Raw genomic sequence first — 17,166 nt, 5'->3', positions numbered from 1 at the left:
TTTCAAGTGATACGTACGTGTGGACAGAAGTCTCGTTTTGTTTCCGTTCGGTTGGCGATGAGGTCGAGGTTAAGATTCAAATCTAGTGAAGAGAAGCTACAGAATCACAGGGACACATGTACCTCTAACCCGACAGCACAGACTCTTTATTTAATACCCAAGAATGTACATTATTATATGTACATTATTACACATCACCCTGGACATGAGCAGGCAAACAGAGGACATGAGATCAAAACAAAGACATTTGATCCTCTTGAGAAAACTATTCTGAGAGCAGAAGAAAGTCTGTTAATAAAAAGCAACTCTGAAACACAGGCTGAGCTCAAAAGGCTTAAATCTGACAGTAGAAAGTCAAGTTCTATTCCACAACAGCGTGAAAGCATTTTGTAATATTTCACTTCCTTGAAATATAAATATGGTGCTGCTGCACATGATGTTGTGGTTAAAGTTACAAAAATCTGTGACATCTGCTTTTTGTCACCTGATGGCTGAAAAACAACTGGAACCAAACAAATCGAGTGTTTTTGTGACTATTTTTGGGCATAAAGTCAACGTGACTAAAGCTGGGAATCAAATGTTTGTTTCTAAAACTCATGACTTTGTATCACCAACGTTTCAACCTAAACATTCATTTACATTTTAAATAAAAGGCAAAATATGAGAACAATACTGTAAAAATTTGTTCAAATTTAAGTTAATTTATTATATTATTATTATAAAAAAGGAAATACAATAGAAATGTTCACTGTTAGCTCTCCTGTTGATTTCAACACTGGTCGGTTGTTTAGATAACAGACAGACAGACAGATAATAGATAATAGACAGACAGATAATAGACAGACAGACAGATAATAGACAGACAGATAATAGATAATAGACAGACAGATAATAGACAGACAGATAATAGATAATAGACAGACAGATAATAGATAATAGACAGACAGATAATAGACAGACAGATAATAGATAATAGACAGACAGATAATAGATAATAGACAGACAGATAATAGACAGACAGACAGATAATAGACAGACAGATAATAGATAATAGACAGACAGATAATAGACAGACAGACAGATAATAGATAATAGACAGACAGATAATAGACAGACAGACAGATAACAGATAATAGACAGACAGATAATAGACAGACAGACAGATAATAGACAGACAGACAATAGATAATAGACAGACAGATAATAGACAGACAGACAGATAATAGACAGACAGACAATAGATAATAGACAGACAGATAATAGACAGACAGATAATAGATAATAGACAGACAGATAATAGACAGACAGACAATAGATAATAGACAGACAGATAATAGACAGACAGATAATAGATAATAGACAGACAGACAGATAATAGATAATAGACAGACAGACAATAGATAATAGACAGACAGATAATAGACAGACAGATAATAGATAATAGACAGACAGACAGATAATAGACAGACAGACAGATAATAGACCGACAGACAATAGATAATAGACAGACAGATAATAGACAGACAGACAGATAATAGGCAGACAGACAATAGATAATAGACAGACAGATAATAGAAAGACAGACAGATAATAAACCGACAGATAATAGATAATAGACAGACAGATAATAGACAGACAGACAGATAATAGACAGACAGATAATAGATAATAGAAAGACAGACAGATAATAGACAGACAGACAGATAATAGATAATAGACAGACAGATAATAGACCGACAGATAATAGATAATAGACAGACAGATAATAGACAGACAGACAGATAATAGACCGACAGACAATAGATAATAGACAGACAGATAATAGACAGACAGACAGATAATAGACAGACAGACAATAGATAATAGACAGACAGATAATAGAAAGACAGACAAATAATAAACCGACAGATAATAGATAATAGACAGACAGATAATAGATAATAGACAGACAGATAATAGATAATAGAAAGACAGATAATAGACCGACAGATAATAGATAATAGACAGACAGATAATAGACCGACAGATAATAGATAATAGACAGACAGATAATAGATAATAGAAAGACAGACAGATAATAGACAGACAGATAATAGATAATAGACAGACAGATAATAGACCGACAGATAATAGATAATAGACAGACAGATAATAGACAGACAGACAGATAATAGACCGACAGACAATAGATAATAGACAGACAGATAATAGACAGACAGACAGATAATAGACAGACAGACAATAGATAATAGACAGACAGATAATAGAAAGACAGACAGATAATAAACCGACAGATAATAGATAATAGACAGACAGATAATAGATAATAGACAGACAGATAATAGACCGACAGATAATAGATAATAGACAGACAGATAATAGATAATAGAAAGACAGACAGATAATAGACAGACAGACAGATAATAGAAAGACAGATAATAGACAGACAGACAGATAATAGACAGACAGACAGATAGATACACTGAACCCCCGGCTCCCCGGGCGCCTATCATTGGCAGCCCACTGCTCCCTATATGCAGGGATGGGTCAAATGCAGAAGTCAAATTTTGTGTATGTGTATATGTATATGACAATAAAATCCTAACGACCATAAATACTGCGTACTATGGTCTTTGTTTTGGTCTCTCATGAGAAAGCGCAGAGCGTTCATGGCGGATGAGCTTCCAAAAATGAGAATTTTGCATGCCTTTGCTTGGTTTATGCTGGCCTGCTTCACTCAATCGAAGTCAAATCAGTTTTAGAGACTGTAAAACCTGTTGTGCTATGACTGTGGCTATGCCATTGACATTTTTAGGCATTATTTCAAGTAATATTTTAGACACAAGTGCTTTTTTTCAGGCGAACCTGAAACTTTTGTGCTGATACACATATTAGCACATCTCACAAGTGTTACCTGTATTATACAATCAAAAAATTATTAAAATAGACCTTGTAGTTGCAGAAATACACTCTCTTTAGTATGGGTATGCAATTTTCGAGCAGAGGCCTAAAAATAGGGCTAGTGTTCAAGAGGTTACTTCCTTCCTTAAAACTGTCTGTCTGACTCACTCAGTCCATATAACTATCTGTCATCTTCTACTCTGTTAGTCTTTCTGTTAGATAATAGATAATAGAAAGACAGACAGATAATAGATAATAGATAGTCTTTCTCTTCCGTTTCTTGGATGGACCAGGCAGAGGATCGTCTTCAGGAACTTTAGTGTGTTCGATTGAACTAGTTTCAGTTTCCTTGTTGATGTCGGTGCTGCTTTCAGCAGACTCATCACACCGTCTGCTTTTTTTGCTGCTCCTCTCCTCTTCTACTCTGTTAGTCTTTCTCTTCCGTTTCTTGGATGGACCAGGCAGAGGATCGTCTTCAGGAACTTTAGTGTGTTCGATTGAACTAGTTTCAGTTTCCTTGTTGATGTCGGTGCTGCTTTCAGCAGACTCATCCCACCATCTGACTTTTTTGCAGCTCCTCTCCTCTTCTACTGTGTTAGTCATTCTCTTCCGTCTCTTGAATGAACTAGGCAGAGGATCGTCTTCAGGAACTTTAGTGTGTTCGATTGAACTAGTTTCAGTTTCCTTGTTGATGTCGGTGCTGCTTTCAGCAGACTCATCACACCGTCTGCTTTTTTTGCAGCTCCTCTCCTCTTCTACTCTGTTAGTCTTTCTCTTCCGTTTCTTGGATGGACCAGGCAGAGGATCGTCTTCAGGAACTTTAGTGTGTTCGATTGAACTAGTTTCAGTTTCCTTGTTGATGTCGGTGCTGCTTTCAGCAGACTCATCACACCGTCTGCTTTTTTTGCAGCTCCTCTCCTCTTCTACTCTGTTAGTCTTTCTCTTCCGTTTCTTGGATGGACTAGGCAGAGGATCGTCTTCAGGAACTTTAGTGTGTTCGATTGAACTAGTTTCAGTTTCCTTGTTGATGTCGGTGCTGCTTTCAGCAGACTCATCCCACCATCTGACTTTTTTGCAGCTCCTCTCCTCTTCTACTGTGTTAGTCATTCTCTTCCGTCTCTTGAATGGACTAGGCAGAGGATCGTCTTCAGGAACTTTAGCGTGTTCGATTGCTCAGTGACTGTAATGTAATGTAATGTAAATGTGGGCTTTGAGTGCTGAGCTATGCTGATCTGTGCTTTGATCTGTGCTTTGATCTGTGCTTTGATCTGTGCTTTGATCTGTGACGCCATACCCATGCCGTTCTAGAACGGCATGGGTATGGTATCTTGGATACTTGGATACTTCCGGTTCAACGAACGATACAAACAAAGATGGACGCCCACCGCGCCCTATGAGACAAACTGGTATCATTCGTTTTACTTAGACACTTACATGTCAGTAGAAACAGAGTATTACATGGTGTCAGAATAGCTTGGTTTTCACTTCGACCTGACGACGGAAGATGGAGAACACAGGCGTCCCCACGCCACGGGTGGATTGGGATTCATCTAACCTGCCCGACGCATGGAGAAAGTTTCGCCAGCATGTGGAGCTAATGTTCTCCGGCCCGCTGAGCGCTAAAGAGGAGGAAGAAAAGTGCAGCTATCTACTCCTGTGGGTCGGTGAAAAAGGCAGAGATGTATATAATACATGGACCCTCACGGCAGATGAGAGGAAGGTACTCCAAATGTACTATGCGAAGTTTGAAGCATTTGTAACGCCCAAAGCTAACCCCATTTTCGCGCGATATAAATTTGACGAAAAGATACAGAAGGATTGTGAACATTTGGACCAGTTTGTGACTGAGCTAAAGCTGCTAGTAAAAGACTGCAACTACCCTAACGGTGATGAGATGATTAGAGACAGGATCGTTTTCGGTACAAACTCTCCAAGAGTCCGGGAAAAACTACTCAGTCACGGTCCAGATCTCACGCTCGAGAAAGCGATCGACATTGCAGCTCACACGAGCTGTCACAGCAGCAGCTAAAGACTATGGGTTGCCCCGCCGCTAATACAGCTAGCCAGTCTGTTCATGCAGTTAGCAGGAAGAGAACACGGTCGCACGGAGCAATGCCCCGCAAAAGGACGTCAGTGTAACAAATGCAAAAAGCCCAACCACTTTGCTAATATGTGAAGGACAAAAACACAGTAGCAGCCATGAAAATACAAGCCCGAGAAAGTCCATGCTGTTTCAGAAAGCACGGAACAGGCACCAGTGGATCTGTATGTGAGGAATTTAAGTTTTAAAGCGCTCCTAGCGATGGATATTATGTGTTACAATATGTTTACTTGTAGAAGGTTTAAACTAAAGGGAGAGTTACTGAATTTGTTGTGCACTGTGAGAGAAACCAGAGACTTTATGACACCGCCATTAAGTCAGAGAGAGGGGGATGTTGCTGAAGACTTTCTGAGCACAGCCTTCAAGAAGGGGGGTGAATTGGTCAAGGAAGTGGCCGACTGAAGGCCGAAGGGTTCAGCCAATCACTGAGCTGATCGATGGGCTAAGGAATGTGTAATATGAGACATTTCAGAGACTTTGGAGAGACAAAGAAACTGAATCCCCGGAGATAATCAGACCTCATCTGGACCATGAGGCGGACACACCAGTCTGTCGTGTGGTGCGGATGGGGCCTCTATTTCATGAAATATTACTATTGATAGTTAATTCAGTTTGTAACTGAACTTTGTGTAGTACATTAAATATTGTTTTTAATTTTGAACCGGATCCAGCTCATTTTTCTGATGCGCAGTAAGAAGCTCGCAGCAGAAAAGTACCTGCGGCCTGCAGGCTCTCACATCCTTTGTTTTAAACCTCAACATGTACATTGACACCATGCAATGGACCGGTGAGACTTCCACTGACCACAGCATGGAGACTTCCTGCAGCAAGTGCAACATTTGACTGAAAGTATTCTCAAATCAAGCCAGAGAGTAACGTAATGTCTAAGATGACTCGTTGACATGTCGATGTTTGAACGTTACATAAATGGTCAGAAAAGGATGTCTTCATGCATGTGTGTGTGTGTGTTTATATATCATTTATTTGTTGTAATATTATTTTGAAGTGTTCACTTAGCACAGTGTTTTTTATTTGCATTATGATCAATAGAAACATAACGCTGGTGATGTTACTGGTGTTTTTCTACAAATCAAATCAAATATAAACATTTAAATGTGCAACACCGCTTCAGTTGAAATTACTCAGACAGAAGAAATGATCTTGATAAAAACTCATAAAACATCTTCTCCTCAGTACTGTTACAGTGAAAATTGGACTGTTAAAAAGAGCATCTACATTTGCAATTTTCTGGTTTTATAGTTTCCCTGGAGTGGCTTAGTTTCCTTATGGCTCAGTGGCATACATACATTTGTTTGTTCTCTTTTGTCCCATTAGCTCGGCTACAGTGGAGCACTATAAAGCAGCCGTGTTGCTAAGTGGTGTTGGTGATGCTCTGGGATACAGGAACCAGCTCTGGGAGTACAATGAGTCGGGACCAGCTATTCATCAGGTCAGTGCAGGACCAATATGAAAGGAGGGGCTAAGGTTGTGATAAAACTAAAGCACTACTGAAGGTGGTGTTACCCTAAAATGTCTGCCCTTGCCCTTTCTCTCCTTGCAGGAGCTCAAAGAGCTTGGTGGTCTGAAGAACATCAAGGCCGAGCTCCCTGACTGGCCGGTGAGCGACGACACAGTTCAGCATCTGGCACCGGCTGAAGGACTGGCCACTGGTGAGGTTAAAAGGACATTGAAACTATTTTCTCTATCCAGTTTCTGTCCCTCCGTTGCTATTTTCATTTCAAACGAGCAATTTATTGGATTCGATAATCAGTGTTCTGTTGAGCCCTCACTGGGACACACACACCACACCCTCCTCATAACTAAAGGTCTAATCTAATTTCCAGTCTTGCCTTGATTTGCTGCTCTATTACGGCTCTGCACAAGTGAAATGAAAATGGTAGAAATTCAACTTGACACCCTGTATATATGTGTAAATACTCATGCATTGTAAATAGTTAAGATCTTCGTGTACATATTGTAGTCTTCTTTTTTATGACTGCACTGTTTTTTCTGATTGTTCTCCATTTCATGCACTGTATTCAATAAAGTGTTAAAGTTACATCGAGTTGTGGAATATCAATTGATGAATGCAACACGGGGGTGTTTGTTGTCATCAATAGGGACACGGATATATAGAGTTCCAGATGACTTACATGTCAGTGCACATGCCTAAATTACAATATCAGATCATTTTAACATAAACATTAAACAGCCTCAGAAAATATGAAACTATTTCTAATTAGCCTCCCAGGTGTCATAAGGGAATTTAAAAAGACAAATATAAACAAACGGCATTCTCTCACATCTATATATAATTCTGTATAATTTTGATTTTAAATAAGATGTATTTTATTGAAAAAAAGACCTGAATAAATGACATGAATTATTTAGCATTTGCTGACTTGACGATACTTGAGATTCTCTATTTAGCGCCATTCTATTATAACTTCAACAGGTATCACAATAAATAGCTAATTACAATCTGAAATGGACAATTTTACACACATGGAATCAATCCAGATGACAAGTGTCGCAACATCTACTTTGAAAGGAGGTGAGGCGTGTTCTAGACTCCAAATTCCACACGTGGGAATCTTGTGTGCATATTTTCCGGTGGTGGGGACTCTGACGCTCTCTCCTGTAAACAGTCTTAAAGATCTTTATGTATGAAGGGACACGTCTAGCAGCTGGTGGACCAATGTGCAGATTTCTGTTTCCAGATCTTGTGTATTGTGGTGCATGTATGACAATCATGAAAGAAGTCATTGTGATGCACAAACTAACATGTGCTTGGAGTAAATAGTGGTACATGATTCTGCTGCTGATACCAGTTTGACAAATTCAGGGAGCAAATATGCATTCTACAGTTATTGGTTCCACCGATACAAATTGACCACTTGATGGCGACATTACACATTCTTCAATTAACGCAGACTTTGACCGCTGGGGGCGCAAATGTTTCACTTTCGCAGAGTAGACTGTCGGCCAATAACGTTTCGGGAGATTGCACTACGGTGCAGCTCACCCCCTCATGTGAGAGAACTTCTCTGATTAGCGCAATTTACATGTGGGGTCATTATCATGCTGTTTGTGTACAAATCAAAATAAAAGACGATCCAAAGCTGTCCGTTTGACTGATTTAATGCCCTTTGATGTGAGTTGCTTTTTCAAATTAGTGACAAATAGCAAGAGACTCCCGGGTGAATTCTGTATTTCATAGTGTCCAAAAATAAAACCGGTTCCCGATGTAGAAACCTTCCCTTCGACTTGTCCTCTGATTTTATTTCATACATTTATTTCTGGGTCACATTTCAAAGACACTCTGCAACACGTAAACATCCCGTCTTCTCCCTCACACGGTTAAACAAACACAGCCGAGTGGACCATTAAAGTCACCACGTCAAGAGACAAGACAAAAATCCTTAAAATACAAAATATTTATTTTTGAAAATGTCTTTATAAGAGTCAAAAAGAAAAAGAAAAAACCAAAACCATACAAATTGTTTGGTTACTAGCATACCACACTAGTGCTAGGAACTAACAATGGAGAACCGCTCAGTCAGAGGCGATGAGTACATCTCCACCTCTGCCCTCCCGTTTTCAGATCGCACCCAAAACACTGCGGCAAATAGAAGCGCCCAAAAAGTGGCACAAGTGGTGAAATGGCATCCTGTCCGTTTTTGTTTAAAACGTACATAATAACCAGGGCGGGCAGACACGTGGCAACCATCCGATTCTCTCTCTTCTTTTAAACAAAAACACAAAACCAAAAACAAATAAAGTGAGTTTAATACATATCTGAAATACAGTGGGGACTTAACTGTTGGCATTGATATGGTGAGGAAATAAAGAAATAAAGAGTTAGGGGGAGGGGGGGGCTCTTTGACTAAAATTCAGTAACCCAAGGAGCATCCCAACCTTCCAAAAACAGTGTGCTTCTGAAAGCTGTGGACAAAGAGGAGGAGGAAGAGGAGGAAGAGCTCGTTTCTGCGTACGCAGTCCGAGGTCGCAGAGGTCAATGTTGCACCGTTGAGGTTGCAGTGAAGTCAGCTTCAGCCTTTTGAAGCCCGACCGTACGTATAAGCAGATATAAACATATATGTATTCTTAAACCTTTTCATCTGTTTTTTTATTTAGCGTGGTTGTACAATATTCCCTGATGGCCTGATTTGGCCGCTGAGTGTTATACAGAATCCTGAAGAGACATCAAAATTAAAAAGGAGGGAAAAAACTAAACTAACAAACAAGAGAAGTGATGAAATTGTCCATGGAGGGAGAGAGGGGGGGGATCCTGTTTGTTGCAGTTTGCGGGACGTTTTCGATGCTCTCCCTCGTCCCCTTCTTAAAATGTTACTCACGCTGGTCAAACCCACACAGATCCTCCATCGCACTGCCGCGGAAATCTGCTCTGAGGACGAGAGACAAACCATTTAGTAGAGACTGAAGAACGAGCAGGAAACAACGCGTTTTCTCAGTTATATATATATTTAGATATTCTTTTACCTATGTGAGCTTCTTGGCTTTGTTGTAAAGTGAATCCACGACTTTGCTCATGTTCTGAATTGTTTCCAAGGCTGCTCCGTATGTTTTGTCCACCGGTGGCTCTTCGAAAATGATCAAGACACCTTCGCCTTGGTCGAGGATGCCTGCACAGGAATATATCACAGTACACTGAAGACTCTTAATCTGCCTGTGAAGTACACACATCTGGTATTTCTTTTCATCGGATCAGACCAATTACCGTGAAACTTTTCGTCCAGAATCATCTGTGATAACTTCCTCTCAACATCACCCTATGAAAAGAGAAGAAAAGATAATAAAACCCACACTTTAAAGAGATATAAATGATGATTTTAAAACTCAGGAAGAATTGGTTAACTGCAAATATACATACCTTTGACAGTTTGATTAGACCCGATATGTGTTCCATCTGAAAACAGGAGAGAAAGATTAAATATTTGTTAAAATGCTGAGGAACAAGGGAAAAGAAAGATTTAGGACCTGGTAATAAAACGCAGCATGGTTCTACTGAATAATACTATTATAACATGCCCAGTACGTCCGTACCTGTACTCTGGAAAAGGGTTCGATGACTCGGATGAGGTTCTGTTCCAGCAGGTTGTCGTACAGCTTGGCCAGGTGAGTGCTGATGATGGGGTCGTCCCTCAGCTCGGCTCTGTACTCCGTTAGGGCCTGGAAGACGCACAACTCCAACAGTCAGGATATTTGTGTGGAAGCTTACTGCAAAAACTCCATTCAAATGCGTTACATGTTGAGCAACACTTGGAGGAAAGGTTTTGGCTCATTATAAGCAGGTACAATCATCTAAACTAAAAGTCACAGAGTACCCAGCATGCAATAGGAGCAGTAGAGCAGAAAGGCTAATTGGAGGTTTGCTTCATCTGCATGTAAATCCTTGAACACACAGTTGATTCTTACCTTTTCAAAGTCTGCTAATGATCTGTTCTTGCAGGCCTGGGCGACACATTTCATTGCATCTGTCTGGACGGACAACGGCAAAAAAGATTAACTACATTCTACAGAAACCACCTCAAATACATCGTGTAGCAGCACGAAACTAAGAGACGACAGAACAAGAAGTAATCACAAAGAAACCTAAACACTGTTCGGCTACATTACAAAATCCAACAAAAATAGAACATTGTTTCTGTGAACAAGAGGCAGAAATTGGTTTTTAACAGCAGCGATATTCAGGAAAAACAACTAATGTTTAAACAAATGACATCCCTGCTCTGCCCAGTCGGCTCTGAGTACAAAATGATGGTACTTGCCTGTCGGCCGGAATGTCGCAGACCCAGTTTCCCACTGATCAGGCCTTGGACCTCCTCTGGTCTGTAACAGTCGGGTAACAGAAACATTAATAACAACATATATAGACTCAAAAGTAACCACGTTGATGTGAAAGTGATGGAAGTAAAGCAACAGTAAACAGTAAAGTTTTGAAGCACTGCTCACAGGTTGAGGACGATCTTGCACAGCAGCATGTATTTGAGCGAAGTGACGGCTCTGGGATGGTCGATGGAGTCGTAGCCCTCGAAGGCCTCGAAGAAGTAGGAGTAGGCCGTCTTCCAGTCCTTCTCCTCCGCTGCGTGGATGATTCCTGCAACAGAGACGACGCAGCATGACGGTTAATCATCTGTGGCCAAAACAAACCGCGCCGGCCACCGTGACGTTGTGAAATACCAACAAAAACTGGAGGAACTCGCTGGGCTGGAGACGAACGCTGGAGCTGCTGTGTGACTGAAGAAATGTTTAAACCACACTTAACAGAAATGTTGTCAGAAGAATTAGCCAGGAGTCATAATAACCACGATACCATCACCACCACAGGTCTGTGTGATTTTGAGATGGTTATCAGCATAAAATGAGTCAATGCAGAACACACCACAAATGTCTTTTTAAAGCAACTGTTGAGAAGAGGAGTTGCTTCATGGACAGTGTTGTGTCACATTAAATAAACCCATCTTAAAACTGTATGTAAAACCCCCCCACACACACTTGAGCCCCGGTAAGCGTTGGAAGTGAGACTCGTGAACACGTCTGACCTGACTGCATGTCCAGGGCGGCCTGGAGCTTGGGGGGACAGTAGATGGCGTTGGCGGTGGTCCTGGCTGAGGTGAGGGCTGCGCGGGCCTTGGGCAGGTTACTGAGAGCGTGGTACGTCTTACTTTCCAGCAGCTGAACCTCCACCAGAAGAGCTTTGTCATCCATCTTTTTCAGCTCCATGAGCAACTGGGTGCCTGAACGAGAGATAATGTCATGCACGTTCACTGTTGCAATAACTTTGTACAACACTAAACAGCATTTATAGTCCTGATATGTGCTACTTTTTTCTCCTCTCCTAAGTGAAACGCGTCTAACTGCACTGCAAACCTTTTGTTTATAAGCTACCTGGCCGGCCTTCTCGTTAAGTCTCTGAAGCAGAAGACAGAAACTGCCATTTACCAAAAGATACAAATGTTTTGTCTCTAAACACTCACCAAGCGCCAAGGCCTCCTGGTATCTTTTGGTGTCAAAATAGAGCGAGATCAGTCGTGCCTGAAAGAAGAGAGAATTTATTTAGACAAGCAGAAAGCAGCTTCGAAACATTTTATTCTAAAAACAAGGTTTGGTTTGTAACATTGAATTGTTGTGGACCATGTACTAAGAACATGAATCTCACACAAAGAGAAGAGATGTTTTGTACCAGATATAGCTAATAATGTTCTTCTTCAGTCCCTGGACAATAGAAGCTAACATAAAACCTGCTGTTCTTTCATGGTTTTATCATTCTTTACACACAAAAAAAAATATTTCAGACACTTTGTCCCACATGATGGAATAGATACATTTTAGCTTGTGCCTTCTAAATGTCAACCGTTAGGAAGCGAAGCATCGCAAACGCCAAGATGTTGAAATGCCACTCGCACACTTCTTGGAAGAACGTGCTAAATTACAGACACGTCCTACATTTCCTGGAGTTGCTTCTTATAGAACGTGCCAGAGACGGGAGGTGAACCAACTGTTCTCAAAGGTGGAACACCAACGCGCATATAAGAGATCATCATTATACTTGAAATGCAGCATTCTGAAGCTGCATTACATTACTGCCCGCTGAGGCAGAAATGTTCGTGAACAGATACAAAACAGTGAATCTGAAAAGAAACTTTTGGCGTTTGTTTTTAGGAGGGTGACACATAAACCTGATGCTCACCACCAAAGCTTTGGAAAAATAACGCTTCATTACATTTATCAACATGATATCATGTTGTCTACAGACCGCTGTTCCTCAAAACAGTGTTTTAAGGTGGATCTAAGTACATGAGGACTTCTCTCTGAGCTCAAAGCTTCCCGTGATTTTCTTTATTCCCATCACATTACTCATATTGTGTGTCCTAAGGCAAACCGTGGCCGGTCTGAAGAGCGTCCCTCTTCTCAGCTTTCAATCATTTGTACATGCCACAGTCTCATAGAACTGTTGTAGAATCTTGTTGTTCCTGGGTTTTGTAGTTGAGCCAAAAGCTGCAGATATTCCTGGCTGTGAGCGTGAACCTGCTGGCAGTCCTTTTGGCTGCTACAGCAGGGTGACATCATCATAGATGGCCGTGTGTGGTAGCTCTACAATCATCTCTCGTTGTTACTTTCTTACAGCAAGTTTACAACTTTGCTTCATCACATTTATCGAGTTTCCAGTCTGCCTTTGGTTTTAATCTCAAGTAATGCCACAGTAGTGAGTTGCATACCAACAACCTAATGCTCCACTATAATCACAGCGTGTACACTCCATGAGTCAGGACATGGTGAACTTGACCCCTCCCACAGCTGCTATTTATGTTTGGAAATATCTCTTCTGTTTTCATTATCATTAATCATAAAAGGGTTTGTATGGCAACACTAACTAAGGTTGGGTGAGAGGGCGAATAAATCAGCCGTTTGTGGTCTTATCAAATATTTCTGCCTTATCTGCAATCAAAGTGTCAAACAATGCAAATAATAAACCTGTGACAGCATAATTGATGCACTATAAATTTTCGCAAAAAACGTTAATAGCCTGATAACTTTACCGACTCAATGTCATGAAACTGCAGCTCAGTGATATCCAGTTGTATACTGCAGGTTTCCTCTACCTTATACATGAGCTGTTCACAGTTGAAGGGGTGACGGTGGCCAGAAGGGACAAAATGTCCCCTATTGTCAGATTCTAGCAGTGAGGCATGCCGATATTGTTTTTTAGAAAACACCCAAGTGATGGGAAATATGGTATGGCATATTAAGCTACTTGTATTCTCTTTGGTAGCACACACAAGTGTATCATCGACCTCCATACCTCCAGAGCCTGTCGTAGGAAGGTTCTCTTCTCGGCCTTGGCCCACTCAATGCATTCAAGACACAGCTCGACCTCCTGCCCTGTCGCTGCCTCCATGTCAAGAAACAGGTCGAGCAGAGAGCGGACCAGCCGGGCCGCCTTGGCCTTGCTGATGGAAATCAGAAAAGGCCTCACAAATTTCAGCAGACCCCCGAGTTCTGGAGACAGACACAAAAACATAAGAAATGTCTTAGAATGTATAAATATGACATAACATATGACATCAAAGTTTGAGCGTTACCTGCAGCCTGTCCCGTCTTGGCCAGGAGTGTCCCCAGCTCCAGGATACTCTGTTCTTTAACCCTGACAGCCTCCTCATCGTTCTCTTGGAAATCTCTCCTCACTGTCAAAGAAAGGCAACAGGTTGACATCAGAAAACAATTTAAAATGTTATCCTCGCTGGATGCAATGTGTAAAACTGTCTGGAAGGCAACGTGACACACTCATGTAACTAATGTGAGTCCTGGAATATTTAAGCTTTGGAAACCACAATCTGACTCAGTCCAGGTTTATGGTCACATCATTATGTCACATCATCTGTTGTGTTTACATCATCCGTTGTATTTACATCATCTCAGTATTACTCAATATTGGGCCCGCACACCAATCAGCCAACTATGGATCCAACTAACAAATTAGTTTTATGTAGCTATTATTTAGTCTACAAGAAACATATAGTGGAAAAACGCAGATCACAATGTTCTCGTAGAATAGCTTTGTATGTCCGACAAACAGTCCAAACCAAAAATATATTACATTCACAACTATACAAAGCAGAGAGAAGCAGCAAATCAGCTTTTTATCAAAATGTTTTAATATACTCTCATCTTGTTGGTTTATTTACCATATTTGTATATTTCATAGTACATTTCTATAAGTTTCTATTTTTAAATCAGGTCTTGTATTTTGTGTTGATTGTGTAATGTTGTGCACCATCCACCATGTCACATTCCTTGTCTGTGCAACATACTTTGGCAAATAAACGGTTCAGATTCTGAAAACTTAAATACCTTTCTGTCAAATTGATCATACATTAGTTTAATGTTACCCCACTACTGAGGACTAAATCAATGTTTAGTCACGACATTAATACTTGAGGGAAATAAAGTGTGAAACCGGACAACTTGACAGCTAGTGGGCTGAAGTGACAAAAGGCAATTTGAGCACCGTGATGCAATATATGAAATATAAGACCTGTTTACAGTAACGTTATAAAGTAAAGCAATTTTCAATATGCTCAACCATTGACACACAAGGAAACAGTGGCCAATTAGCAACACATGTCCCATTATTAATAACAACAATAAGTAGAAGTTCTTGTCACTCTGTCAGAGAGCTGCCTTTCACTGTGTTGACGAAAAAAGGGTCAAAGGCTTTTGACAACAAGCTAAAGACGTTAGCCACAATGCTAAAATGACAGTCCTCAGTTGAGCTAGTGGTAGTTAGCTTAGAAAACAGCTGTCAATGACCAAACTAAACACTCAAAAACACAACATTACTAATAACTACACAACATATTTCACGTCCAGGCCTAAAGTTAGCAAAGCTGCTAACTCGCTAACATCCACTAGCAGTTGCCGTTAACCACCGTTCAGCAGTGAGTCAGCACGGCTCACCACCGGCTCTTTGCTACTGAACGCCACTAAGCTAACATGCTAACTAGCGCTAGCTAGCATGCTAACATCGCCGCTTAACACTGACCGAGAAATCGCTAAATACGGTTGGTCAGATAAATAGTGTCCGTCTCTCTAAAACCTCGGCCCAACACCTACCTATTGAATGGAGAATGTCGATTGATGCGTTGCGGTCCGTGCTAATGAGAGACTGGGCTCTCTGAAACTCAACCACTGCTGCGGCCGCCATCTTCCTTATTCAAATGCTGCCTTGAATGAAATCTTACGTCGTGGACTACGTTACCTAGTGTATCGTGACGTCAGCGGGTGACTTTGCATGCCGGGATTTAAAGGTATATGGGAAATGTAGTCATATTTAGGAGATGGGTTGTAAACACTTTTCAGACGCTCCTTTACGTACGCAGATGATTTGTATGTGTGTTTACTATCTAATTTATGCATTTCTGTGGTTAAGTAGTCATTGTCATTATCAGTAATAGGACAAACTAGGTTTATAATGGTTGGAGATGCTCAAAGCAGTGTTAATGATGTATTTAAAACGTTATTTTAGACCTAACGTTACTGAATATAGATAATATACTTTGAATTATGCCTTTAATAGGGTATTTTTAGAATAAAAAAAAAAAATCTATATTCTGCATGCAATTAAACTAGATATATGAATGTAAACAATTGTTGTCTTCAAAGCTCTGTCCCAAAAGCAGAATTCTTTGGACAACGTAATTAAGAATCATGCATTTAAATCGTATAGTATGCAAATCATCACAGAGGCAGGACACTCGTGTTTTTCCAAAGCCAATATTTTGTGCCAATATTCAATAGTTTTCATGATAATGAGACAAAATTCAATTAAAATATGTATTCTTGCTGGCAAAACACAGTAACTCTCCTCAGGCTAACTGCAGCATCAAAATAGGATGGTACAATTATAATACTTCGGACAATAAAATGAAAAATAGCCTATACATTGTAAAAGGGTAACAACATTCATATTGATAATGGATAAATAAAGCAGCAATATCTTCCCAAACGGCTAAATGAAGCATTGGTCAGACCATTTCTCATAATGGACTACCACAGACAAGAAAAGACCCCTACAGGAACATACAGATGAGATTACTGTAAAAGCACATAGTAGGCTACAATCTGATGCAAAGGTATTCTACTCAGGCTTATACAACCATCGACTCACTTCAGCGCTTATTGATAAATGGCGTTGATCGGAGTGTCGCTAACGGTGTCATGAAGAGAAAAACATTCTCGGAGTTCACTGGGTTCATGTTTGCATGTGTGCCTCCTGTGTGTTCGGCTATAGGTGGAGTTGTTTCACCGCGCGCACCGAGCGCAGAGCGGCGCCCCACCACCGCCTTTGCGTCAACGCTCCTCACACACAGTCAGCCAGTCACACAACACAACATCAGCCCTCGCAGCATCCGCATCTCTCGCGGCCAGGAGGACCAGCAGCACATCTTCATCTGAGCATCCATTCCACAACTGCCTCCCATCGTCTGCGCACCGCCGACACCGGGCGTGTTCATCCAACGCTTGCTTCTTTTTTTTTTTAAGGGTGCCTCGGCTCGGATTATTTTTTTCTTTGTTGCATGTATTTTTCTCGGAGATGGTTTTGCGTTTTTAATCGCGTCCTGTAAGAGAAAAACACGGAG

General features: G+C 40.7%; 1 protein-coding gene and 1 long non-coding RNA gene across 3 annotated transcripts; one reads left to right on the top strand and one right to left on the bottom strand.

Annotated features, from left to right (window-relative positions):
* The first annotated feature begins 4,112 nt into the window (after nucleotides 1-4,112).
* LOC142952117 (uncharacterized) lies at nucleotides 4,113-8,973 on the top strand. Its single transcript, XR_012954647.1, has 2 exons — nucleotides 4,113-6,452; nucleotides 6,564-8,973. It is a non-coding gene; the product is annotated as an uncharacterized LOC142952117 (long non-coding RNA).
* Nucleotides 8,128-15,763, bottom strand: psmd11b (proteasome 26S subunit, non-ATPase 11b). Of its 2 annotated transcripts, none has more exons than XM_076094137.1 (13): nucleotides 15,641-15,763; nucleotides 14,110-14,211; nucleotides 13,830-14,026; nucleotides 12,004-12,061; nucleotides 11,569-11,763; nucleotides 10,979-11,123; nucleotides 10,791-10,855; nucleotides 10,442-10,500; nucleotides 10,070-10,195; nucleotides 9,897-9,932; nucleotides 9,744-9,795; nucleotides 9,506-9,648; nucleotides 8,128-9,410 (listed from the first exon to the last, which is right to left on the bottom strand). In XM_076094137.1, the coding sequence occupies exons 1-12, from the start codon at nucleotides 15,729-15,731 to the stop codon at nucleotides 9,506-9,508; spliced, it is 1,269 nt and encodes a 422-aa protein (XP_075950252.1). In that variant the 5' UTR covers nucleotides 15,732-15,763; the 3' UTR covers nucleotides 8,128-9,410. The 2 variants fall into 2 exon arrangements, with proteins under 2 accessions (XP_075950252.1, XP_075950253.1); XM_076094138.1 differs by having other exon boundaries at nucleotides 8,128-9,405.
* Nucleotides 15,764-17,166: the final 1,403 nt, after the last annotated feature.

This window comes from Anarhichas minor, unplaced genomic scaffold (genome assembly GCF_050575085.1).
Source record: "Anarhichas minor isolate MPS153535 unplaced genomic scaffold, ASM5057508v1 ptg000017l, whole genome shotgun sequence".
Classification (NCBI taxonomy): Eukaryota; Metazoa; Chordata; class Actinopteri; order Perciformes; family Anarhichadidae; genus Anarhichas; species Anarhichas minor.
Note: the sequence above shows the minus strand (reverse complement) of the source record. Positions and strands in the feature narration are given on the sequence as shown.

Coding starts and splice junctions, on each gene's coding strand:
- psmd11b (XM_076094137.1), bottom strand. CDS start 15,731: ATGGCGGCCGCAGCAGTGGTTGAGTTTCAGAGAGCCCAGTCTCTCATT. Junction 14,027..14,109: donor CAAGACGGGACAGGCTGCAG/GTAACGCTCAAA, acceptor GTCTGTCTCCAG/AACTCGGGGGTCTGCTGAAA. Junction 10,856..10,978: donor TGCAAGATCGTCCTCAACCT/GTGAGCAGTGCT, acceptor CGACTGTTACAG/ACCAGAGGAGGTCCAAGGCC.